Below are 25089 nucleotides of genomic sequence, written 5' to 3'. Positions count from 1 at the left end.
TCCAAAAATGTAGAAGGCACTTTCGCGAGAATCCTGCGAGAATCATGCATTACGCTCATTTCCACCCGTAGCGGAGAGCGCATTCCAATTTGTCGGAGGGAACATTATACGCTCCGAGCAAGAGAGGAGACTCGAGCTTATCGATAGAAGAGTGGAGCGCATATGCATGACCGATGTTATTAAATTAATAACCATCTTGTGATTATTGATAATCGATACCATCTTGTAAATTACAGTTAGAAAAAACACGTCCGCGTTTGCTTCTCAGTATGTCGCTCGAGTTCCATATTTTAGTCGGAATATTGGTTACTTCAGTTGAAAACGGCTCGCCGTGTAAAAGAATATTGATTTTTAACACTATTGTTGTTCCGGCGTACCACCTCTCGCCAACTCATGTTCTCCCGTTGCAAAATTAATTTTCCAGCCCCGGAAATTGAGCGCAAAACGACGAATTAAAATTGTAAACTGTCGAGAAGCAATTCTCGGAATTATTTATGACAATTTCGGGAGAGTTTGCTTGGTAATAAAATAGTCGATGTGGACATTTGCAGTTTTTATTAGGTAACTATGCAACATCGTAAATTGTATAATAGCTTCACGGATCGCAGGATGCGTATGTGCCGTTTAATCGGTACATCGAGACTGAGAGATTGCGGATGCAGGTAGCCGATAAACTATGAATCGACGAGCTATAATCTATTAATCTTTCCCGACGCGATGACGTTCCCTAGCTCTAGCGAAGACTCTTCGTTACATATATCAATTGTAATCGAGACCTATAGGGAGGGTGCGCTACGCGCGCACGCTTGACATTACGTATTACTTTGTGCAAAATGTAGAGAAAAGTGCAACATGTATATATTATCTTATAATAACGCTAAGTTGACACACGTTTACACCTCGTTATTCGTTGTACAAGAATCATCACAAGAGTAAGAATTTCAGAATGTTCTGGCTAAGTGACTCATAAGGAATACAAATATTCAAGTACAGTATTCTCATTAATTTCGAGTGATCTTAAAATACGCTCACACGTCGCTTATAAATCGTACGGTTACTTGTGCAATTAAATTATGTTGAACGTACAGATAGTTAACTGTACTTGCCACGTACACGTAGCTAGCGATTAGCAGCTACGTTTCACCGTAATCGTCACCCAAACATCCCCTTGCGCGAGTGCTTCCGTTATTTGATTGAATTATTTTTATTTATTTTTAACAATCCTGGCCAGAGAGTAAAATTATATAAAATATATTAAAATACATCATTATTCCGTCAGAAAGAAGACAATAACGTACTCCGAACGGAAAGTGCGAATGTCCGTGGCAAATCTCTGATCCCCGACGGATAATAATCCTGATCATGCCTAGATGTTGTCACGTTATTTTTATCGACCGCGGGTATATTTCGGTGTACTAGGAGGCAAGCATCTGCCAGCTGCATCTCTCTTTCAAATATTCAAGAATGTACATCGGAATAAACGCCGCGAAACGCACTACGACTTCCCCTTGCGGAATCGCTGTCTCGCTTGCGCTTTGCTGTACTTGGGATGCTTCTCCCTCTCGCTGTTCCTCTCCACGTCGATGTTCTCGAGGTCCTCTTTCTCCTCGGGGAAAAGGTCGACGGGTGGCTCCAGCAGCGATTTTCTTTGGCACTTTACGAAGTAGCGGAACCCCTTCGCGATGCTGAAGCCGAGCATGGCTATAGACATCGTCAGCAACGCCATCAGGAGAGGATGCTGCATGCAACAGAGTGCAGAAGCATTACGTTGCGTCGTAACGACGTTAGAGGCAACCTAATTTTTATTATTACTCACTACCTTTCGACAATGATATCAAAATAAATAAAGTATGGGTCACCGTACCGTTAGTGTGGGCTTGTTTGTAAAAACATAATCAGCGATCACGACTATGACTCCCAGTATGATGCCGACGCCGGCTCCAAGCCACGGGATCTGCTGGTCAGCTGTGAAACGACATTTCATTACGTTCCGATCGTCGTAGACTCGAGATAACGTTGCAGAGTACCTCTTCTGTCCTTGATCAGCGATCTTGACGCCCTGTTTATCGCTTCTAGAATTCGAGGCTCGTTTGGCTGCAGCGACGAAGCCTTGTTGTACGACTGAAGCGCCTCGCTGAATCGAAACGTCCTCAGCTCAACCTCGCCTTTCCTGAAATAACCCTGCAACAGGCAGGCGGATAGTTAGCGTCCTGGAATCTTGACAACAGACTCGAAGGAGTCAAAACTGCCACGAATGTCACGTTTATCCCCCTGAATCTGATCTACTTGGCACTTTTTGTGTTGGACGTGAACGTGATCTCGTACTTTGGACCAATCCGGCTTCAGTTGGATGGTCGTCAGAGCATCCTCCATGGCGTAGTGGTACTGCCGCATCATCAGGAAGGCAAAGGATCTGTTGCTGTAGAGGGAATAGTTCTGCGGATCCAGCTTGATCGCATGCGTGTAGTGGAACATCGCCTCCTCATACTTCTCCTGCTTGACGCACGCATTTCCCTGCTGCTTAAGATTGTCCACCTAAAGTGCAGAAGAGAAGAGTCTCGTGTGCGTTACTGCGCGTCGACATTGCACGCATTCGAGTCAGCGGCATTTGTAGGTTAACGGCAGATCTCTGCCCTCCTTACCGTCCCGCGCCATCAGATCGACGTAAAAAACGTGTCGTGCGAGGTAGCTCGCTTTCTCTCTCTCGTTCGACGCGTTATCTGGCCGACGTAACATCGATAAAAATACAATTAAAGGAATTTTAACAAGCTCACCTCTGACTCTCGCGCCGCACTCATAGCTCCTGTTTTTCCGCGCGAGGCTGCCCCGACAGTTAACCTTCTCGCGACGAAACGACGACGGATCGACTGATCATTCTTGCCTGATCGTTATCAATTTATTTTTTCAGTTAAACATAATCGACAGTGCGGAGCAGACGAACACCTGTCATGTCCACTGACCGGTGGGTGCATGCGCGTCACGTCACGCGACCTGTGTGCGTGTGCGCGCGCACTGCGCACGCACGTCTTCCGTATCATCACATCGTTTCGGATTGTTTCGGATCGTCGATCTCATCTTGCGAGAGCAACACTTTGCTCAGTGCCGAACGTTACGATTACTGAAAAATTAAGGCCCAATTCCACAATTTACTTTAACCGGAGTTTATACTCGTTAATGAAGAATTTATGTATGACATTCGCTTTTTAGAGATTTTACACGTGACGCGGTGTGAATTCTCCATTTTAACGAGTTAAACTCCGGTTAAGGCAAGTTGTGGAACTGGGCCTAAATGACTCGGATTCCACCTGATTGCAGCTCCTTTCCGCTTCTTATCGCGGATTACGATCGCACGCACTTCTTGATACCCGCACTCGACTCTACACACTTATTTTTTGTTCGCTTGTTGCCTTTATTAGAACAGCGAGAGGACAGTGGGTAATGGAGCGGGTAGAAAGTGTAAGAGACGATGTTTTTTTTCGTTCATGATTTTAATGTTCGAAATTCTTCATTTCATATACAAATTAAGTGGGGAGAGTTATAATACAAACTTAAGATATATACATCAATATTTCGTGAAACTTGCTCACACAGCTATGCAACTTATATCCACTTAATCCGCCACAGATCATCACACTCTCGCATCGTTAACCATCTTATTACCTCCTATACTTCCTTGCTTCTTTTTTTTGTATGATTTTTTGTTCCTCTGCCGCTTGAATCTATCTCGCGTAGTACACTATGCAACAAAAACTTGGCAAGTCGTTCGAATAAATATGTATGTATGTATAATACATATAACTCTACATATATGTATGTATATATATATACATATGACTTTTTTTTCCTTAATTACCCCGACGCCGGTGGCGCCGGTCTTTGCGTTTCGGAGTGCCTCCTCAAATCGGAGAATCGGCATTCGAGCTCGCCGTGCGTTTCTCGCGATACTGCCCTACTTTTGAGGAAGTAATACAAACCGGAGAGAAAAACGTAGACGTTTTAGACGAGACGCGCCACGTTGCATCGCGGACGAGCTCCGCTCGGACGAGTCGATCTAACTAATAATGTTCTTTCGATGCTCATTATTCACCTAATATGGCCGTGCAGGGTGTCCCGGAACCACCGATTCTCTCAGCCACGAATCACACTAGCAAAGTAGTAGGAGGTCGGTGTCTCCTTATCGGAAGTACTTAATGGCTCGACTAATTCGATCTAAGTAGAAACGTCGTTTCCAAGACCCCTCCTCCCCCTCTCCTGCCGACATGAATTAATTCCTAAACGAAGCTTATGAAAAACAATCTCTGCGCGCGAGTTCTCGGTGATTGTTTCGGTACACCCTGTATATTGCTTACTTCGGCGACGCGAATGCTGCGAGAAATGGACAGACTGCTGGGACGTTTACATGAATATGGAGGACAGACGACGACGACGACGACGACGAGTTTCTCGACTTCGCTCGCGAGAAACTCATTCATGCTGGGGACGGAAGTCACCGGATGTGTTGTGGTCTATAGCATTTCCGACTCGTCCCGGAGAACCCGTACCGCGCTATTTGTACCGTTCGGCGATTTGGCATGATCCTAACGTATGATCGTGATATCGGCAAATTCGCATAACTATGAAACAAAAAGTCGAATTAATTTGTCGATCGAGGTAGCGCGCGAGTGATCCGCTCGCTCGGTTGTTGGGCCTTGAACTTTGAACAGTGAAACAATGCAACGGCGCAACAGCGTGGCGGATCCCTCCGCGACCGCCTTAACAGGCTCGCCTCTGCGCGCGATCTACTTACAAACGCTGCTAACAAAATTTCAAGGCGCGATAACAAAATGGCGACGCGACGCAACAACGATTAGAGGTCGCACGCGCGCGCGCGCACGTGCGGCCTGATGGAGCCAACGCAACTGGAAGATTAACAATGACGAGGGCCTCCAGATCCCGTTGAAATTATGTACAAATTAAATTAGCCTAAAAATAACGGAGAAACACACGCCGTCGTGCCGGAGACGGGGAAGGAACCGCGCGCGCCGATTCTCCGCTCAATCGCGGTCCCAATATGTACACAACCGTATCTGCTCATGCGCAAGCCACGTTATCTCGATATCGGCATCGGCGTGGTCATCGGAGAACCACCGAACAAACTGGTGCTCTGTCCCGTCACACGCACACAACGAGACACACACCGTTTCCTCGCGCACTAGATTCATCGTCGTCGTTTCAAGATCGTCAGCGCATCTCGCCGTCATCGACGCGCCGATCGCGTGTCGACTCGCCTCTCGCCTCGCTCGCTCTCTCTCTCTTTCTTTCGCTTTGCCCTTCTACCTTATCGTTATCACTCATATTTTTTTTGCGCGTGGCCTTTTACACCCTCGCTTTTTTTCCCTCTCATGCACGAATCTCCAACGGAAGCACGCGCGGGGCGCGCGCATTCGGGGGCGGGGAAGCTCGCGTGGAACGTAAAAAATGAAAGCTCGTACGTGCTACCCGACGACGAGAGCGATAAAATAAATATATCGAATGTGGCGGCCGTCCGTCATGCATCGCGCGACCAGTTAAAGGTTAAACCTTTACAAACCCGTTGGATCTTTTACATCTCACCGGTTCCCCACGTTGACATTTTTCGCGCTTGTTTGCAAAATCGCTTTTAACCGGGTCTGTGAAAAAAAATCACGACTCGCTGATTCAACGCGCGTACGTCGAGTCGGGGATTCGCAGCAGCGTGGTAACGTCGTTACGGACGATTCTCGATGCACGGCGCCGTTATTCCGAAATTTTACGCGACGTAAGATAACCAAGGTAGAATCCCGATTCCGCGTAGCTGCACGAGTTTTGCCGTGTATCGAGAAAGTCCATCTGCATCCTCCGGGACGGAAGTTCAGGTAGCAGAACGGGAAATGAGCCTCTCGTCGTCGATGACGCGTCGTACCGTTCATCGGAACGATCGAAAATGGCGGCAGTCGGGCGCCATTTCGATCGTCTTTCAATGGCCAGCGGCATGTTTCACACCGATCACACAGCCGAGAGATCCGCTACAGATCGATCGGATTCCCGAGGTCCGCCCGGTACGATCGGCCGCGAGAAGACGGGAATATCCTAAGACAGTCGTTTCGAGGGAGTCGCGCTCCCAAGTGAGCTCATGGGCGCGACCGGATTGCACGTCCCGGTATAAAATCGAAGACACAATCGGAAAGGCCGATCGTAACACCGAAGGCGGAAAGGCGCGAGAGGGAGGGAGAACGCGAAGGCAAAGAGAAACGCGACTAGATCAACCCTCCGATTTTCCTTCCCCTCATGAAATTTTGCCCGGAAAATACATCCGATACATTTAATAAGAATAATAATAACTTTGTTTTTATCGTTAGGGTCGTTGGACGCAGACCGAGTACATTGGCAGACCTTTTCAAGGTCTGATCATTACACTGATCATTACACTGATTTCACGTGCAATTAAATTGAGGCAAGATCGGAGAGTTAAATTCGAGGAGAAAAATCCGCGTTTCTCTGAATCGATCAGCGTAAGAGTCCTCAGCTTCCTGATCGGCGCACGGTGCACGTTCCACGCGAGCTTACCCCGAAAACCGCGGGGACCCGCGATCTCACTCCTCGCTAACAATATAATTCCTCTTTATCCGCATTTTCGCGCTTTGTATACTTTAATTAGTGAATATAATATATATGTATAGGTAATAATTGCAAATACAACTATGTAATGAATATACGAGCCTTTGTCAGGGGGAGCAATGCAGTCGTCATCAATAAAAGTCACGGGGTACATTATATACCTATACATGCAATCTTGAGTTGCCCGGTCATCATCATCGTTATCATTATCATCGTCATAATCATCATAATCATCATCATTCTTCCTTTCTCTCTCTCTCTCATTCTCCGTTTCTTTTTCTCGTGTCGCAACGCAACTTAACAAAAAACGCACACACGTGTGTGTGTGTGTGTGTGTGTGTGTGTGTGTGTGTGTGTATGCATGCATGTATATATGTATATGTATACACGTGTACAAGTCCATTCTCTTTTCACATCGTTCCATCTGTTTCTCCTCTCGCGTGATCGGTACTGATAATGTAAAGACTATCTCTTAAAAGTCACGCGCTCCTTAAGTCACAATTGTCAGTCATCCGAGCGCATGTTTAAGTTTCCTTCTTACTTCTTTAAGCACTTATAAAATATCCTTTCGCTCCTCGATCGGGCACGCGGCGACCGACCTCCGTCTCTCTTTCTCTCTCTAACTCCACTCTTCTCTCTTATTCTACTCGGCGGGGGATCGATCCCGCGGAAGATCACAGCTCTCTTCCGTCGATCTTTCATGGCGATCTCCCACGTCGAGTGCGCGCGTTTCCAGACGCCTACCGAACGTCCTATATAAATTAAGTTTTTCTTCTAGAGAGATGTGTCTTTCTTTCTGATATATCTTTTTGATTCCTCAAGGCTCTAAGAACCTTGCTGACCCGACGTGATTAAAAAATTTCGACAAGGCCGCTTTGGATTCGGTAACGAAAAGTACTACTCGACGTACAGTCGGGACAACCAGGTTCTTCAGCCAATGCTTGGATTACGGAATCGAAGAAGCTGACGCGAGATCGGTCTCCGCCGCGCCATGGACTATTTTCTTTATTCTGATATGGGTGTCAGTAACGGGGAAACGCGAACGTTCGATATAGGTCGGATAATCCACCGTTTCGTTTCGTTTCGTTCATCGAACGATCGCGTTTGCCCGGCCGTGCCTCTCTTCGTTCTTCTTCGTTCTCTTCGACCGCCCTTCGCTTCCTCTCCGCGATTCATCTTAATCTCTATAAGGCGCTTTTTCCGCCTCGGGCCCTCGAGATTTTTGACCGCATTTAACGAGCGAGGGGGTTGACGTTTCCTCCCGGAGAAACTCCTTAACGCGTCGTAACGCGCAACATCGTCTCGGCGCACGGGCGATTATGCTATCACGAAGTTCCTAGCAACACACATCACAGTTGTCAAATAGAATAGCGCTGCATGACGAAAGTTCGTTCGTTCATTGCGGTTGCTGCATCGGGCGTAGCGCGGATAAAAGCAAAAAAGGGGAAGGGAAACAAGAGTGGAGTCTGTGAAGAAAATGCTAAGTATTACTAGAAACGACACGAAGAGTGGCTCTCTTGTTGTTCGTCCACCCTCTCTATAGCTGCACCACGTCGTGAACGGCTCTCGAAGCCGTTCGTTCACTGACCGGATTACTGCAGAATGCGAAGAAGATACAAGTGTACCGGGATTGCAACGTTATTGACCAGATCCATCACTCTCGGATAAATTGACGTGAGCGTGAACGGCGTCGCGAATCAATTAACGAGCGTTGACCGCGCGTCTTTGCCCCCGCGACGACGCGGAGTCGCATTCCTCGTGCTAGCTGCTCTTTATTGCATCGATTTTCTCTGTGGACCGATCGGAGGAGGCTGGGCATATCTTGGCTTAATCGTCGGGATGAGGGAAGAGAAAGAGAGAGAAAGAGAGCCGGAAGCGGCGCTCCTCGGCCTCTCGGCTCAATTCTGTCGAACATCGAGGCTCTCCGCGAAGGATCAGCGTACGTGATATGCCGTAAAGGAAGAGAGGGATACTCGTAAAATGATATGTCACGACTTCGCTCTGATCGAATGAAGCGCACACCCACCCGCCTGGCTGAATCTCCTCGTGAGTTGCATTGTTGCGCTCGCGAGCCGACCGATTCGAGAGATATGTGCGCCGATACGAGTAATACTGTTCTTAGGATCGGCCTAGGCTAGTCGAATTAGGCATCTGCCTGTTCATAAATTGCGGGAGACTTGAGTTTCGAGGTTGAAATGGATGAGACAGTACGCGAGAGTAACGGAGACAGCGAGAAAGATAGAGAGTTATCTATCTTAAACGGTACATAATTTTTTATGTTCACCCTTCAGCTATCTTATCTTCCGCGTAACTCGACTGACTTCGCCGCTTCTGTACTGCCGAGGAAACTCGCGATTTTTCAAAGCCGAGTAACATTTCCTATCAACGCTCTGCGCATATTGGTACCACTAGCAGATAATGCACGTAAGATTACATTATTTATGCATATGTGTATAGATATACTATGTACAATAAATTCGCATCTCGCTAATATTGGCACTTGGAGTTTTCGTTTTTCCAACAAGAGAAAGAAAAGGGGAATGAGTAAGAGGAAGGGAAAAAGAGAGAGACAGACGGAGTTCGATCGTCGTTTGGACCTTTTAAGCATGGATATGATCGTGTCCGCGAAGCATCCCTCATCCGATCACGGACGGAGCGCGTCTCGATGACATTCGGAAGGGATTTCAGAGGCAGTATTCGAACGTCTGTTACCTCAACGCTTAGAAATAAGGAACAGTTTCCCGCACGATGCACCGACTTCGATCTAAGTCGCGTGGACGTTGTGTGCGAACGTTGTGTCTCCACCGCAACTTGGAAACGGGTGGAGTCACGCGTGTAATCTGGACCTTCAATCTTGGAGCAACGCAAACCACCCTGATCAGCGACAGCAAAGAAACTCCAACAGGATCAAACGTCTCCTCCCGATCCACGGGAGCGAGAAATCCCTAAGCTTTGATTCTCTCTCCAAGTCCGCGAGTCTGCGATTTTCGTGAAAAGATACCACCCTACCATCCGGACTCGTTCATGACCATCCAGTAATTCGAAACGATATATAACACCTTTCTAGTTATTCTCTTCGTTTTTTTATTTTATTTGGAAAACAGCAATAGTTAGTAATGATACTCTTTCTCCCCTCGCGAAACAATAACGGAATTACGGTAATTAAGGAGCAAGCGTTCAACATCGTTAAGTGCAACATTAAGAGCACTTTATTTCGCATAAACGCAACTACCTGGACAATTACGCTCGACCCGCTCGACTTTACGGGAAGCGACGAACGCGAAGGAAACCGGTCTATTGCTTCGCTTAAGTTAACGCGCGAGAGTTATACCACGATCGACGTCGTATTTCCTATTTGCTGAACATCGTCTCGGTTCAGTCTCTTTGGCACTGTTTATACTCTCCTTCTCTTGGCTGATTCGTTTGACAATCGATTGGTCGGTCGACGGAGGACGAGAGCGTTCGATCAAATGCGTTTCGCCAAAGCCCGATTGTTAACAGTTAACGGAGAACACCGCTTGCCCATTTACAACGTAATCGTACGTAGCGACATTATTTACAAAAACGATACAATTTACAAAGGACACTGATTGGTATAACGTGGTAACTGCTGACCTGAAAAGCGTTTGTGCTCTGTCGCGTTGCTTCACCGAGGAGGCATCGTGCATCAACCTGGTCTCTGCGTATGGCACAACGTGTGAGAAAAAAAAAGATACAGAAATAAGAGTTTTATATTTTTTATTACATTTTTGTAATGCAAGGGAAAAGGGAGAAACAGAGTGGATCGATAAAAGTATACACAAATCATATTTCTAAATACCGAAAGAATCTGATTTGTAGAAACTAATGAATCAATTGTTTCCTTCAAGTTAGATTTGCAGAAAAGGTCCGATTACGTCAAAATTTGCGTAAAAACTTGCAAATTTTTAAAATTAAATTAAAGATACACATCTAACTAATCTAATTAATTTAAAATATCCATATATATGTATAGATATATACATGTTAAATATTACATTAATTCGGTTTATGCTGATATTGAGCGCTGTGCCATACTTCCCGAGTAACGAGACGAACGGAAATATCGTCCTTTGTGCATCACGCATCTCTAAAAAGCATTTGCATGGTGCATAGTGTATTCGTCTGTATGTATTCGTGTTCTCTGTATGCGTGTGCGTACTTTACATTATTGAGATTACACATCAACAATAATTCTTACAATTTCTCATATTGCACAACTACCGAGAAATATTTGTCTGTAATATATATATTGGATTATAACATATATTCGTCCCGTTTTTTTAGTGTTTTTAATAATGAATAAATTATTAAAAAAATTAAAAACACAGGATGAATATATGTTACAATCTAAAGTATGATATTGCTGTGCTTTCTAACAAAAGAGCTATTCCGTAACGTAATGAATATTTTTATAACAATTTATAACAATCATAAATAACTATAAATCACAAAACGAAAAAAGGTCAATTTTTAAAAATTATCTTTTTAAATATTAGCGATTATAAGTCCCGTGAAATCAACTGGTGAAAGTCTCCTGAATACTAATATAATTCTACATGTTTCAAGAAAATCTCTAAGAAAGATAGGAACATAAATGATTAAGCTACGATTTGCATATGTGGTTTCATGTATGTGCTCAATAGTGAAGCAATTGAAGAAAGTAAACAATCACGAACACGCGTATTGATAGAATTTCGATGGGGCACTCTGTAGAGCAATGATGATAATGCACCATTACTTTGTCCACAGATCGTCTCGTAAATTCGTCCGGCATATTATCTCCCTCGTATCCATGGCTCGATGGACCGCTTCGGGCAAAGTCATTCACGAGGAACGTATTTAAGAGACGATGAAGCGAATCCTAAGACCGGAAGCAAGCAACATTGTGCTGAAGCTGACTCTTTAACGTGTGTAAAGTGCTTAATCGATTCGATTAAAAGAAGCTCGATCGCTAAAAAGAAGCCAGAAATTGCATGATCGTGCTAGCTCTTTACGTACGTTGGAAAAATGTTCAGGCTGTTATATAAAGCTTTGAAAATTATATCTGTTACGTGCAGGCATGCACGTATTGCAGTTACGATAAATGCGTAGAATGTTCCTCATACACTTACGCAAAACTATTCGAAGGAATATTTTTTAATAGTTGTTTTATTATTAAAGATAAGATACAAATTTGGCACTGCGAATTTCTCAGATTGTAAACTCAACCGGAAGAAATAAATCCGAAATCTTTCCGTCGTGTACTCGATATACGATGTATATAGTATCTTATCCGTTTGCACATTGACATAACCGTAATAATAATAATAAAGAATAATTATAATTACACAAATTAATTACAACGCGTATAATTAATTACGATGTAATCATAATGTGTAAAAATTAAACAAAAGTACTTTTTTTGTAGATTATCACAATGCTGTACATAATGTTTGTAATATTATCATTTGTATATAATGACAATTAATAATTATTATAAAAACTATATTCCGTATATCAACTTTTTTTTTAAATTTTCCTTTTCCTTTCTCCTATATAAGGAAACGATTATCGCGTTACGTCGAGGGTTTTTTTCTCTTATCCCACGTCAATGATTAAAATTTAAAATTGTAAAAGACCTATTATACATATATTAGCATAACGTATGTACGTAACAGTCTTTATACAGTTTAAACCATCACCAAACCAAGCCGGTTCGGCTCCTTCAAGGCTTCGTTATAATAGTGCGATTTTGAATCACATGCGATCTCATTTGATCTTGATTGCCATTGCGGTTATACGTCTTTCCTCCTGTTTCTTTTTCCTTAAAACTTTCGTCTTAAACTTTAAAAATTCGTCTTTTCGTTTCTTTCTTTGTCAACCGACCACAGGATGGCTGATTCTTTCTTGTGCCGTCAAAATCTCGGCGAGGGAAAAGAAGAACGAAGAAGTAGCAGAGAGTTTCAAATAACAAAGTACTATTGCGCGTCTCTTTCTCTCTCTTTTATTATAGAAAGATAACTCGCTTTTTGAAAAGTCGTTGCTCAAACTCAAGACGAGCAACGCACGAATCATGCGAGGAAGATTCGTGCCGGCTCGTGGAAAATTGCGTGTGCGTGTATGTATTGCGTGTGTGTATGTGTGAGTGTGTGTGCTGCAAGTCAATTTTGTTTCCTCCGTTCGAGGAGGGGAGACTAAAGTACCCGGGACGTGGCACGCGGTAAGCCTTATTATTGGACCCTCTTCTCGCAATCGCATCTTACTTCTTTTTTTCAGTTTTCCTTTTATCTACATACTCTTTAAAGTGGACGACACTCTTGGACGTGCGCACGGTAAGTAACTTAATTGTAGAAATATTTAACTACGTCTTTCCCGTTGCGCTTCCTCGCTTCGCTTCTGTAAAACGTCGTTTGCTCAGTCGTCGCGGGAATCAGCTCCGAAATTGCGCGTCTCCGTTAACCCGTTGATCAGAATGCCCGTATCTTCCACTTCTCTAATCTCCGGAGGGACTTTCTCTTCTCTGCTCTCTCTTATCTATCTCTTGAACATGCACGATTGTCGTCAGCCTTCACCAAGCGACACCAAGAACTAGTATTGGTCGAAGTTTAGAGCGCGAGCCCAGCCGGGCTCGCCGTCTCGCCGCAGCGGGAGTCGACGAGGTCGCGTATAAGTCAGTAATCGCAGGGCGAGGCGTGATCGTCGACTCTCGCGGGAGAGAGGATCGGCAAACGGAGTAATCTCACGCGCGTATACACGCGCGTTTATCACCGAGATTGCAAAATGCTTTACCGTAAACGTGTATCGCGCATGGAAGCATGCAATCTCGATTCTCATTCAGAATCACTTTGACTTTTCGGCGATAGTACCCAGGAACCATATGGACCATGAATGATCAGCCTTGGAACTTGCCGAGAAAATGCAAATTCTGCGACAATGTTGATAGTAACGTACCGACAACCGAGAGGAGGAGACGGGGAACGAGCGGCGGCCTTTTCAGTTTGTGTCAGTAGTACCGATTGTCGATGCCCTTAGTATTTACGGTGCTGTCGGGGTTCATAGGAGTGTCGTATGCCAACGCCAGCATGTCCTTGTTGACTCTCATCGCCGCCTGGTTCGCCCTCTCTTCTACCTCGAACGCCGCGAGCAGTTGCTTTATATGATCCAGCTTTGCGTGCAGGTAGTTGAACCGATTTCTTCTCTGCATCAGCTCTTTGTCCTTCTTAATTTTCCAGTATTCGTACACCATCTGCTTACTGATCGTCTGCAAGAAGAGAAGAACAGTTGCTTGAGTATCGGATGCTCGGGCAGCGTCGACGTATCTCGTTGCCTGCGATACAGTACCTCCTGCTCGACTTCGTTACCCAGTGACACTTGCTTTTGGTACTCCTCGTACAATTCTTTGAAACGCTTCGCAATCACGACCACTTCGGAGTGCAAAGTACGATAGTCGCCATAGTCCGCAATGAAGTCGTCCTTGTAACGCCTTTTCTGCTCCACGCTGGTTATTGTCGTGTAGTTCCTGTACAAATATCAATGCTGTTACATCAGATATTCTTGCCTCATAAATCGAAAGTTTGCATAAATCAACGGCAATCGGCCAGAAAGTGTTCAAAATTCACGCCAACTCCATTTGAGGTTGTTCTCATGGACTGACAATCCGACCGAGCAATACTTACGTGAGGTAGTCGCGGCATACCAACGGATCGGGACTCCATGGCATCTCGAACACCTCCATCCGCGGTGAGGTCATGGCGGTAATGTTACTGGAGCTGCCAGCGTAAGTTGCCGGGACAGCGCTGGTGGAGGCTCGGCTGCTGTAAGTGGCCGCGTTGCTCGCAAAGCTACTCCTATTCCTGGACTCCCTGTCCTCCCTCATGCCCCGACTCCTGTCGCTCCTGTCTCTCCTGTCGGCGTTCGTGTCGCTCGGACCACCCGCACCGCTTGCACCGGTCGCGACGCCGTCGCGTCTATTCCCGCTCTGGTGATGGCTGCTTCTGCCGTTGTCATTCGGCGACGATATCTGGCACGAAGACCGAGAGGTGGAAGTAATGGCAGCGACAGAGTTTCCGGTAGTTCCTCGCAGCACATCACTGTTCGCTGTCCTTTCGACTCGATAGTCGAGGCGGCCGCTGCGCTCGCGTTGCGTTTGCTGCGTTTGCCTCGGATCCGATACGTCAGCAACACTGGTAGCACCACTGCTGTTACCACCACCACCACTAGCACTAGCACTATTATTGTTGCCACCATAAGCACTACTACGATCGACGGTGTAGTCGCCGGTACGATCGCCGCCGACGGTCACATTGAGACCACTATTGTTATTACTATAGTTGCCGGCGCCGGTGCTGCTAACGCTAGATGTCTTCTCACTGGCTGCGACGAAGGAGATGGGCTCAGGTTTTCTGTAATGCGATATCCGCGGTTTCTTCGTTGGTAGTCCGTCGTTACCCTGGTGGTACCCTGGCCTTTTATTGTTCAGCAAGCTGGGCGGTGGAGCTGTGATGGCTGGCGGTGAACCTGCATGGATGGAATTGGGCGACTGGCCGCTGCCTGCAATACGAAATGGAGAATGACCGCACGCGTTAGACGCCTTCTTTTTCGTCGTGTGACTGCATGTACCCCTAAGATTACATGTTCTACTATACGCACCATCGCTTGAGCCAGGTGGCGTTAGGTTCTGAGGTTTCCGCCTCTTCAGTACTGCCTTCTCCTGCTCGGTATAGAAAGGCCAGTCCTCCTGCACATCGTTCCAGATATGCCTATGCAGGTGGTATGTGTTGTCGCGCATGTAAGCCACTTGCTTTAGGATCGTTATCATGACCGGTCGCTCTCGTTCTCTCAGGCCCTCTGTAAATAGTCGGAATGTTGGCAACGTCGAGCAGATATATATCCGCGAGAGAAAATATCAAGTTCTTGTCTCGAGTTTTACCTTTGTTGATGCGATCATACAGCTCGGGCTTTTTGTACGGCCTCAAAGCGAGAACATGAATGAGTCTTTCCCTGCAAGATTAATAAGAAATAAAATATTAATCTCTAAAAATAAAATATTAATATCAATCTCATGTTACATTTGATCACAAATATTAAATTTTACTGGTCTCATTCTGCTGGCGCAAATAACAAACTTATTTATCTTTGCGTCTTTTATAAAGAATCATGTTTTACAATTCTTGTCCGGCAATCTGTCGGATCGTTGATAAACTTACTTAAGTGGCCTACGCATGAGGTCGGAAATCTTTTTCTCCGGAGTACGAGTCGTTGTTGAGTGATTATTACTACTACTATTGACGGCAGGTTTATTGGTTGACGTTCTGGGCTGACTATTGCTGGCGGCTGGAATGCTCGTCAATTCCCGATACCCTCTTACATACGATGATGACGGAGGTGGTATTGTTCTTCCGGTTCCTTTCACTTTCACCTTGCGACCGATGTCCGGACCGTTCGCCTTGATCACCCTGGTGCTGGAAAAGTGTTCAGATTATTGGGAATCGTATACATATATTTAACACATTTCTATCATGCTCGTTTATTTTAGAAATAGCGATACGATTCGTCCCGCGTGTGGTATTCCTCGAGAGGAATAGAGCGTGTTCATACACGGTCATCACGGCTTCTTCGCATATTTATGTATAAACGATATATCGGCTTCTACGCGGCAAGCGTATTCATGCAATTAATGCAACTTGTGGCACTGCCGATCGATTAGCTGGTTACGCAATTTTCTCTCAACGTAAACATGCGCGGGCGTCATGATAAAGCGCGATGACGAACAGAGGCGAAAAAGGGGGTTCGTACGTGACGAGATCGTACTTGTGAAGCGCTTTTAACCTTGGCCATGACGACGACGACGACGACTAAACAAATTAGACGCGCCGTCGATGCAACTGCGTCGAGCGAGAACGTAACTCTTACGCGTATTCGAATCACGACAATCACTGACAACCGAGAAGCGTCTACGTACACTAAATTATTATTAATATAAATTATTATATTATTAATATTATAATTACTATATTATTAATATAAATTTATATGTTGATATACAGTAATATAAATTTTATCTCATCAAATCAATGCGAATGTTCGCCTTTGCGAGTAAAAGTGATTTAGCATGCCGCGAGTATACACTCCGAGAGCTGTGCCGTCAAATCCCCGGATATTTCATTTGATTTACAGGGAGCAAGACTCCACGGAGCCGTAGGCGTTGCGACGCGCCATCCGCGAACGCGTCCTCGAGCATGCAATTTTCCGCGAGTTCTCGCGACGTACGCCGCCTCGTAAATTCCTCCGTGAATCGTGCGAACATCCGTAGGAGGCCCCGTATTCACCGGGCGAAAGTTTGTAAAAGTAACGCCATGACGCGGGCATTATTTACGATTCCACGAGGCGCGGTGGCCAGGAAAAGGGAAAGGGGAAAGTCCTGGAGATGGAGGAGGAAGAGGAGGAGACGTTCGCGCGTGTTTTTCCTGAAGGAGATCCTTTTACCGCAACCCCGGAGGATCGAGCGAGACCGTCAGCGACCGTACGTTCCACTGCTTCGAAAAATATCCTTACCATTTGTTCTTGCTATTCTCCTCGGCGACCGCCATTCTGTACCTGGTGGTCTCGTACACCTCGTCGTTCGCTTGTATCCGCATTCTGTACGGTATGGCACCGAGGCCCTCGAGGCTCCTGCGGAAACGAGAAAATCGAGATAAAGGCTGATTCATTCGGCCGAGCGTTCTAATTAATGTTCCCGCATATAATTCGAGCGGAATCGCGGGACTGGAGAATGCAGAAAGAATCATAATCAGGCGCCACGCGATATCGGCGGCTCCGTACAATGCCGCGGTATTGTCACTATTGTTGCTGTGATATATAGCAAATTGCATGCCGTTTGTGCAATCTGCAGACGTATAATAAAACGCGTCTCCATTGTAAGTTCGTCATCGGCTCGGGAATGAAATCGAGGCGACTGGGAGCCGGCGAGCGAGCGAATTGAAATTCGATTCGTCATCGCCGGCTATATGCTGCTACACTTTGGAGCATCGATACGCCAGATCGCTGGGATCGCGTTGATCACGTGACAAGTAGTAGACGCTGCTACTACTGCTACTGCTGCTGAATCGGTTCTGCTGACGCAAGCATAACCGACGCGCGCCGTAGCAGCCAAGTAGTCGACACCTGCTGGCGCACCAAGATCGCTTTAGTGTGTCAAGTTGCCGCGATAAAGCCACCTGCTCAAGGATGCTCCAAAGTTTTTACGTCGCTCGGTTTAGATGGAGGATTACGTTACGTCGCTCGTGACGAGGGACTCGAAATTACCGCATTATGTGATGCCGAGCCCGTTCGCCGCCGCGTTATGTTCCTTCGCTATGGTAGATCTGATGGTTACCACCATGACGATGACGCGCGTGTGCACGCGCGCGTTTCCCGCGACATTATAGCGTAATAATAGCCGGCAATTCTCACCGGCTCCGCCGTGCAAAGACCGATATTTAACACATTTGATTTCTCCTCAGATTGCTACTACATTTGTGTAACTGCTTACTTGTATTTTTGCCATGTTGTTGCACGCGAATACTCTTTGCACCTACTTTACTTTACGGTATGATATCTGTTTTTGCTCGTGTTATGATTATGCATTATTAACAGCATGATTATGATTCTTTCTGGCGTTCTCCCGATTTTGATGAATCACCGCGTGGTCCATGTTATTAGATTAATGCGAAGCGATCGTATACGTACTTGGGCCCGATTTGCTGGACGCACTCGAAGCCGCCTTGAGGACCCTCCATGTCCTGGTTGCTGGAAAGGCTGAAGGTGAATACGGCCGATCCATGTCCTTGACCGGATGGAATGATGAATTTCTGTGAACAGAACGCAGATTGTGCGGGTTAGTCGTCGGTCTCTTAATAACATCACATTAAATTACATATATATATATCTTTCTTCTCTCTCGTGAGAGCGTATACCCGCGGGGGACATGAAATTCATCCGTGTACCCGTTCGACCGTCTCTATTTAGTGCCAATCACAACAGTCGGCAATTTCACTTGCTTCATTCTGCTCTTTCCTTCTCTGCTTCTCCTTACAAAAACGCTCTATTAAATAACGTGCCCTTCAAAGTCGCGCTTCCTGATCATAGTTCTTTCATGCAAAAGTAGGTTAGTCAAATGAAACGTTAACGGCAATGTTTTAACATAGAATTAAGTTACTGGCAGGTGTCACACAGTTTTAAACACCACCGTCGATTTAAATATATGAAATATTAATGCAGATATTTAAATATTTATAGAAACCGACGCGAGGAACAACAGTGACTCGGTGGCATGAATACTGTTTAATGAGCGAACTTGCTCACTTGGACTTCGATTATGTGGATCAGGCTTAGAAGTCATCATCACGGAGCGACGACGTCACTCCTCGTCAAGCCCGATATACGTCCGCGATAACGATAATGTCGCGCGATCGGCCGCTTATCGAACGCAGCAGCGCGATGAATGCACGTGGACACGCCTGTTCCGGAATCGCGGAATCTGATCCTCGATCGGCGTTGTGAAACGGCCGATTCGCAGGCCGTTTGCGAAATTAGTGCGACTCGCGGCTTCGGCACAGACAGCAGAGAACGTCGAAATATACATGATATACGCGGCCGATCGAGATAGACCGCGAGAAGATATATTGTACTACAATACAATGCGAGCGCACTCGCTGGCTGGTAGTAAAGATCCTAATCGGATTGTCGTCGGCAGCCACGAGCACGACGAGCACGCTGACATTTCGATGCCGCTCGGATTAAAAGGAACTCGAGCGACATCGGAATCGATAGCCGCGACGGCTGAAGAGCAAAGGGCACGGAACTTTGCGCTGGACCCCTCCGGCTCTTGGGTCCAGCCTGGTGAAGCTGTATCGATGACTTTAATTGCTGAAAGCTGATTTAACTAGTTTAGTTAGAAGTGAAGTTCTCGACGTTCTCCCTCTTTTTCTTCTTGCCTTTTTCTTTTTTTTCCGTTTCGAGATTCGTCTTCGTGAGTCCCGCGGGGGTTGGTGGTGGCGATCGTTAGCGGATTAATTAATCGAGAGTGAATTAACGCGATTGGCGCAAGTGCGTGCACGCTCCGCGGCCGGTCTTTTTTCACGATTCAATTTCATCGAAAGCCAGTCGAGCGCGACCGGTCATTTCGCAACTTTGTGTACCTCCCCCTCCCTCCTGTTCCTGTTCTCGTCGCCGTTTCGTCCTCCTCCCTCGCCCTTGCGTCGCCGTTCTGCTCTCCTTCCTTTCGCCGCCGCTCGGCACACGCGGAATCCTTTCTTTTTCTCTCTATTTTTTATTTTCCTTTCGTAGCTGCCGCGCGAGGCCGTGCAACGCTCGTCAGCATTAACAACAATTACGAGCGCCTGCCTAACGAGGCACACATACACGTCATCGGACTCGCATCGTAATCACGCGCGTTCGGTAATTGACAACCGCGAAGAAGCGGCTGTATGGGCGCGATTTTCACGAAAAAGAAAAAATGTAAGTAAATTATATTACGTAACCACCGTGTAACGTTAATAAATAATATATCGCGCGTGACATAATCGCGCGTAACGTAACATCATAATTTTATATTATGCAATGGCGTTTCGTATAAGCGATGGAGGCTGCCATTAATATACACGCAACAGCGATGTTTTTCTCTCGGACATTTTATCCATTTGATCGTCGTTGTAGGAGCCGAGGGATTATGCGAGACGCGAGCACCACGTGCTGCATCTCGAAGAAGTTGAGTTTAGGTTTGCATCATCGACGGTCGTATCCACGGAAAACGAAATCCGAAAGGAAATGGAGCCATGTTACTTGGACTCAACGTGGATTCAGCGAACGACAACGGGGCACGATGTGGCGAATTGATATTCCGCATTCTGGACCACGTGACGGACGCAAGATCGACACGATGATGACGATGACGAATACAATGATGAGACAGCATACATGCCGCTGGAATATGTAATATCACATCGAGGTGTACGGGAAACAGATAAAGGAAGCAGCGAGGGGGGCGGGCACAGGCTTCTCTCACGAGCATTCATGGACATCGAGACCATAGGGGTCTTCTGCGCATCCCCCTTTCCCCGCTAAACACCACGATCGTGGTGGTTGTCTCCTAAACGAAAGGTCGAATCGCGCGAGAATGCGATATGAAAGTTTTGTGAAGGGAACACACGCTCGCGCACTCATTTAAATTTCACCACGTGCGGAAGGACGACTGGTGGGTCTGGCAGGCTGGCTGGTCGGCTCCAGGTTGTCGTAACTCGCGTACGAGATTCGTGCCCCACGAGAACCCATTGTGCGAGCACAGGTACCACCGACCAGCTGGTTTGGATTCTCACGCCGTCCGGATACATGGGAGAGTCCCGGAGATCACATGAGCAGGAGAAGAAGAGAGAAAGAGAGGGAGAGATCCCGCGATCTGGGGAAGTTACTGCTGAATTATTCTCCTTTAAAGCCCGACAACTTCGGGTACGGCGGGACAGCGGTTTTCATTCAATTTTGTTTTTTTCTTTTTTTTCGGAGCTCGGACCCTTTGCGTAAACACGTTTCATTTTTCTAATTAATTCCGCAATGGATTCTATCAAGAGAAGGGGTAAGTTCTCATCACCCTTGCTTCAATATTGAGGATTCCCTTTCAAGGGGAATAATGCGATAGCTCTAAACACGTAACGAAGTTACGTTAAGTTCAGTTAAATATTGAAAAGTGTGACACAGCGGTAATGCGATCTTGCACTTTATCCCCGAGTGGGTGAGACAATCTGGATCGACCGTGAAGTTTTCAGAAGAGTCGCGTTCTTGAAAGCGGTCAAAGCTTCGCCGGGAGAGACTCAGCTCTAAATTAGTCGGATCGGCTGTAAATACGCAGACCGAAGCCCATCAGCTTTCCCTTGGAAAAAAGGACTCATGCATAAGTGTCATTGAATCAACAATGTGAATCGATCACGCATTATTAATCATCCGCTCGCGCCGTGAATACGAGATGCGAGACGAGTCAGACAATATTCGGACACCTGCGCTCATCTTTCTTTCTCTTTCTCTCTCATTCTTACTTTCCTTCTTCTGCCTTCATCCTTTCTCCCGAGTATCAAATTGCATTTTTCGCCAATGAAGCAAGTGCCGGCCGAGAGATGTAATTTTAACCATCGGCGATGTATTTCGGTACGGCTTTCCGCGTACAAACGCTGCAGATAGTAGTAGGCCGCCCACCTACTCGCGCTGCCAGCTTGGGATTATTTCGGTTCTTAAGGCCGCAGCACAGCCGAGCAACGAACAAACGAACAAACGATCGAACGAACGAACGAACGAACGAACGGTAATCATTGCATTCGCGACATTCCTGGCTATCAAGAATTGCCACCGCCGTCGAGGCGCGCCGTCGCTTATTGCCGGATTAATAAGCGTGAGCATTAAGCAACGATCATTTGAGACATCGATACCTTTTCTAAATACATATCCACGCAGGCATCATCGACTTGCAAGAGATCCAGGCGTATTTAATATCGCGACATTCCATCCAGCGTTTAATTAGCATCCTGCATTATTGAAGATTATTATCGATTCTCTCTGCGCGTCCTACTTATCCCGCTCCGTTCACTCCCTTCGCTATTCGCCGTTCGATCCTCTCAACGAGTCTCGGCTGCGTCGCGGTCGTGAGACAATGATCAATCGATTTGCAAAATTTCCAAATTGGTTACCAATTTACATGTTGACGAGGCGGCCCGTCTCGCGTAATGATAATCATCCTTCGATCTTTGTCCACGAAGAGAAACGTCCGCGCGTAAACAGCACGTAAGCACGATCATTTACGAGCAAGCTATGCGAGCAATCCGCTACTCGATATTGCGCCTGGAGATTCCACGCGGAGAGACGACGACGTGGATACGCACCGGAAAAATTACGTGCAATTACGGTCACCGGTTGGCCACGTATCGCCGACGCGAATGCGTTGAATTTGCTAATGAGCCTTATCTTCTCAATTTACACGCCGTCGAGCGTAATATTCTAATCCCGATTTATTATCATTATTATTTTCACCGCGCGCGCAAGAGCAGTCTTCCTCTTTCCCTCTCGCCCTGTCATTTCTCCGGCCTGCAACTCGTCGATCACCAAAATCAGCCGATCAATCAGTGTCTTGTGAAAAAGAAATAACGAAAACGGAAGTATACATTCCCGCGTGGTTCCGATAGCTTATTTACGTGCATTCTCGAGCGGGTGCACGTGCGCGTGTGCGTAGTTTAGTGTGTATGTAGTGAGAAAAAGATCGGCGAATCGATTTCGAGGGACCGGCCGCCGCAAAAAAGGATATTAATAATGAAGTTTATTTATTTATTCGCGAGCGGTTTACGTCGGGTTATTCCGACGGTGATGCTCGCTGCTCAGGGTTCTTTGAAGAATCGGACACATAAGTGCGTACGTCATCCACATCGCGGAGGTCGGGGTGAACGATGTGGATGATAAATAATGAGCTGGCATACGTCATCGGGGGAAGAGATGGAGCGGCGTTTTTATCCGGGAAATCGAGATATCCTCGGAAGACGGAGTCGATCAGGGAGAAAAAGAGAAAAAGAGACGTTTTATCGAGAGGCACGCGAGCGCAGATCCCTCCTGTCCATTAGACAATAGTTCCCAGCGTCATGAACAATTCATCTCGTCACGTGTCGATACATCGAATATTTCAAGGAGACTTCAAATTATCCAACATATATGTTCTCCGATCGTTCACTCGCGAGTTTCTTTATCAAGAGAAAGAGAAACAAAGAAAAATTCTTATTAAACTAATTTTTTTCGTCCGTTCTACCGCGCGAGAATCGTTTTCTTCCTCCTTTCTCCGTACCAGGAGGTCCCGGCGTGACCGCTAGAATTTTCTTAACTGGCGAATTGGCCCCTTGCGAGGAACAACCGGTCAACCTGAAACAGCCTCGCGGCGTGATCGATCCTCGATCGAACGCGGGAGGGCAACTTTCACTGGGTGACCGGTGTCAACTGCGTGTCGTGGAAAAAAAAGGGAGACAGGTTCGTAGGTGCGAAAGAGAAGGGCGAGATGTGTGTGTGCGCTCGCGTGCGGACGCAGCGAGAATCAGACGAGACACGTGGAATCAAATCGGACACGGTTCCAAGGAGGATTGCTCGGTGCCGGATGCTGCTTCGACAAAAGGCTTCGGAGACCCGGCGGCAGTTTGCGCGATTGTATCAGGCGGGGAGAGCGCAGATAGAAGATGATACTCTTCCATGCGGCCGTGTTTCTACGCGCTCGACGCTGGAACGGAGAGGCGAGACGAAAGATAAGCGGCGCATCCGAGAGGTCGACTGTCCCTGGCACAGGATGAGGCTCCATCTGGCACAAGGTCACCGGCGCCGTCGTATAGGTGCCCCTTTCGTGTGCGAGAAAATAAAAAAAAGAGAGAGAGAAAGAGAAAAACGCATCGTGTGTCCCGATAAAACCGAACCAACCGACGATGACCTCATCGTCGTATTTTTGTTTCTCCTTTCCCTCCACCGTGTCCCTCCTCTCTCTCTCTCTCTGCTTCTGCAAGCGACGTTATTTCGTCGTTCTTTCGAGCACACGCACACGAGTGACGTCGTTAATTAACTCCGCGCTCGCGACCGCAAACGGTAGGCACGTTCGATTCGCACGCGCATCGACGGCGCAGAAAATAAATCGCGCTAAGTGAAAGTAACACCGCGCCGGTTTCGCGGCGACGAGGCCCCTCGCGAAACCCCGTCGCGATTTTGCGTCGCACGCACAATCGACGCAACAAAGCCCGAAGCATAATTAAGCCGCCGGCATACCTGCCAACGGCTGGAGAACGAGATCGCGCAGAAATGTGGGACATTAAAATACGCCGACCTTTTTTTCCCCAGATAGAGGAGGAGAGCAAAGTACATCAGTTTCGCGATATACGGCGATGCATTGCGATAATCCCCGCATGTAAAAAGCCTCTTGTCCGTGGGCGCTTAATATTTTACGAGATGTCTTTTCTGTCTGTCAGCCGAAGTAAAAATTTCTTTCAGATGTCGTTTCACGTAATTGTATCTGATGGAACGACCACGGGAGGTTGCACCGTTTACCTCGACTCGGCTGTAGCCCCTCTATAATTATCCCGGCGTCTCATTTTTCAGATGGCGATTACGCGCGATGAGTTTTATCGCCGACGAGGGTGGGAGACGGTCGGCGCCTCGAAAGTTGACGAATTAAGCCGCGTTAGGTGAAAGCTGTGCGCCGCTTGCGAAATTCGGTAGTACGGAAATAAAAAAGAAGAAAAAAAGAAAAATCATTGTAAAGATTAGACTCTTTAAAGAAGCACCGTCCTCGCGAGGAATTGCGTTATTGCGTTGCGCGCAATAACGATCGCTGCTTAATTCGAGGAACGCGCGCGTCGGGATTTCGCGCCGAAGCTGCGACTGCAACGAGGATAAACTTGCTCTCTCAACCACGGGGAAATCGACGGATCGCAGGTG

The 25089-nt window shown here is 46.7% G+C and overlaps 2 protein-coding genes across 2 annotated transcripts in view; both read right to left on the bottom strand.

Moving 5' to 3' along the window:
• Positions 1 to 538: 538 nt before the first annotated feature.
• On the bottom strand, positions 539 to 2983 carry LOC105274471. Its single transcript, XM_011330632.3, has 5 exons — positions 2775 to 2983; positions 2326 to 2535; positions 2028 to 2181; positions 1865 to 1965; positions 539 to 1738 (listed from the first exon to the last, which is right to left on the bottom strand). The coding sequence occupies exons 1-5, from the start codon at positions 2796 to 2798 to the stop codon at positions 1496 to 1498; spliced, it is 732 nt and encodes a 243-aa protein (XP_011328934.1). The 5' UTR covers positions 2799 to 2983; the 3' UTR covers positions 539 to 1495.
• Positions 2984 to 3469: 486 nt separating this feature from the next.
• The window catches only part of LOC105274472 (RNA polymerase II elongation factor Ell), a 77631-nt gene continuing 56011 nt past the window's right edge, over positions 3470 to 25089 (bottom strand). Inside the window, exons 3-10 of the mRNA XM_011330633.3 lie at positions 18343 to 18464; positions 17170 to 17286; positions 15822 to 16076; positions 15545 to 15615; positions 15265 to 15462; positions 14292 to 15165; positions 13957 to 14134; positions 3470 to 13876 (exon numbers count right to left, since the gene is read on the bottom strand). Coding sequence (XP_011328935.1) covers positions 13619 to 13876; positions 13957 to 14134; positions 14292 to 15165; positions 15265 to 15462; positions 15545 to 15615; positions 15822 to 16076; positions 17170 to 17286; positions 18343 to 18464 — 2073 coding nt within the window. The 3' untranslated portion in view covers positions 3470 to 13618. The remainder of the gene's footprint in view (positions 13877 to 13956; positions 14135 to 14291; positions 15166 to 15264; positions 15463 to 15544; positions 15616 to 15821; positions 16077 to 17169; positions 17287 to 18342; positions 18465 to 25089) is intronic.

Source organism: Ooceraea biroi, chromosome 11, assembly GCF_003672135.1.
Source record: "Ooceraea biroi isolate clonal line C1 chromosome 11, Obir_v5.4, whole genome shotgun sequence".
In the NCBI taxonomy this organism is placed as follows: domain Eukaryota; kingdom Metazoa; phylum Arthropoda; class Insecta; order Hymenoptera; family Formicidae; genus Ooceraea; species Ooceraea biroi.
The sequence above is the reverse complement of the archived record's forward strand: the minus strand, read 5'-3'. Positions and strand labels throughout refer to the sequence as shown.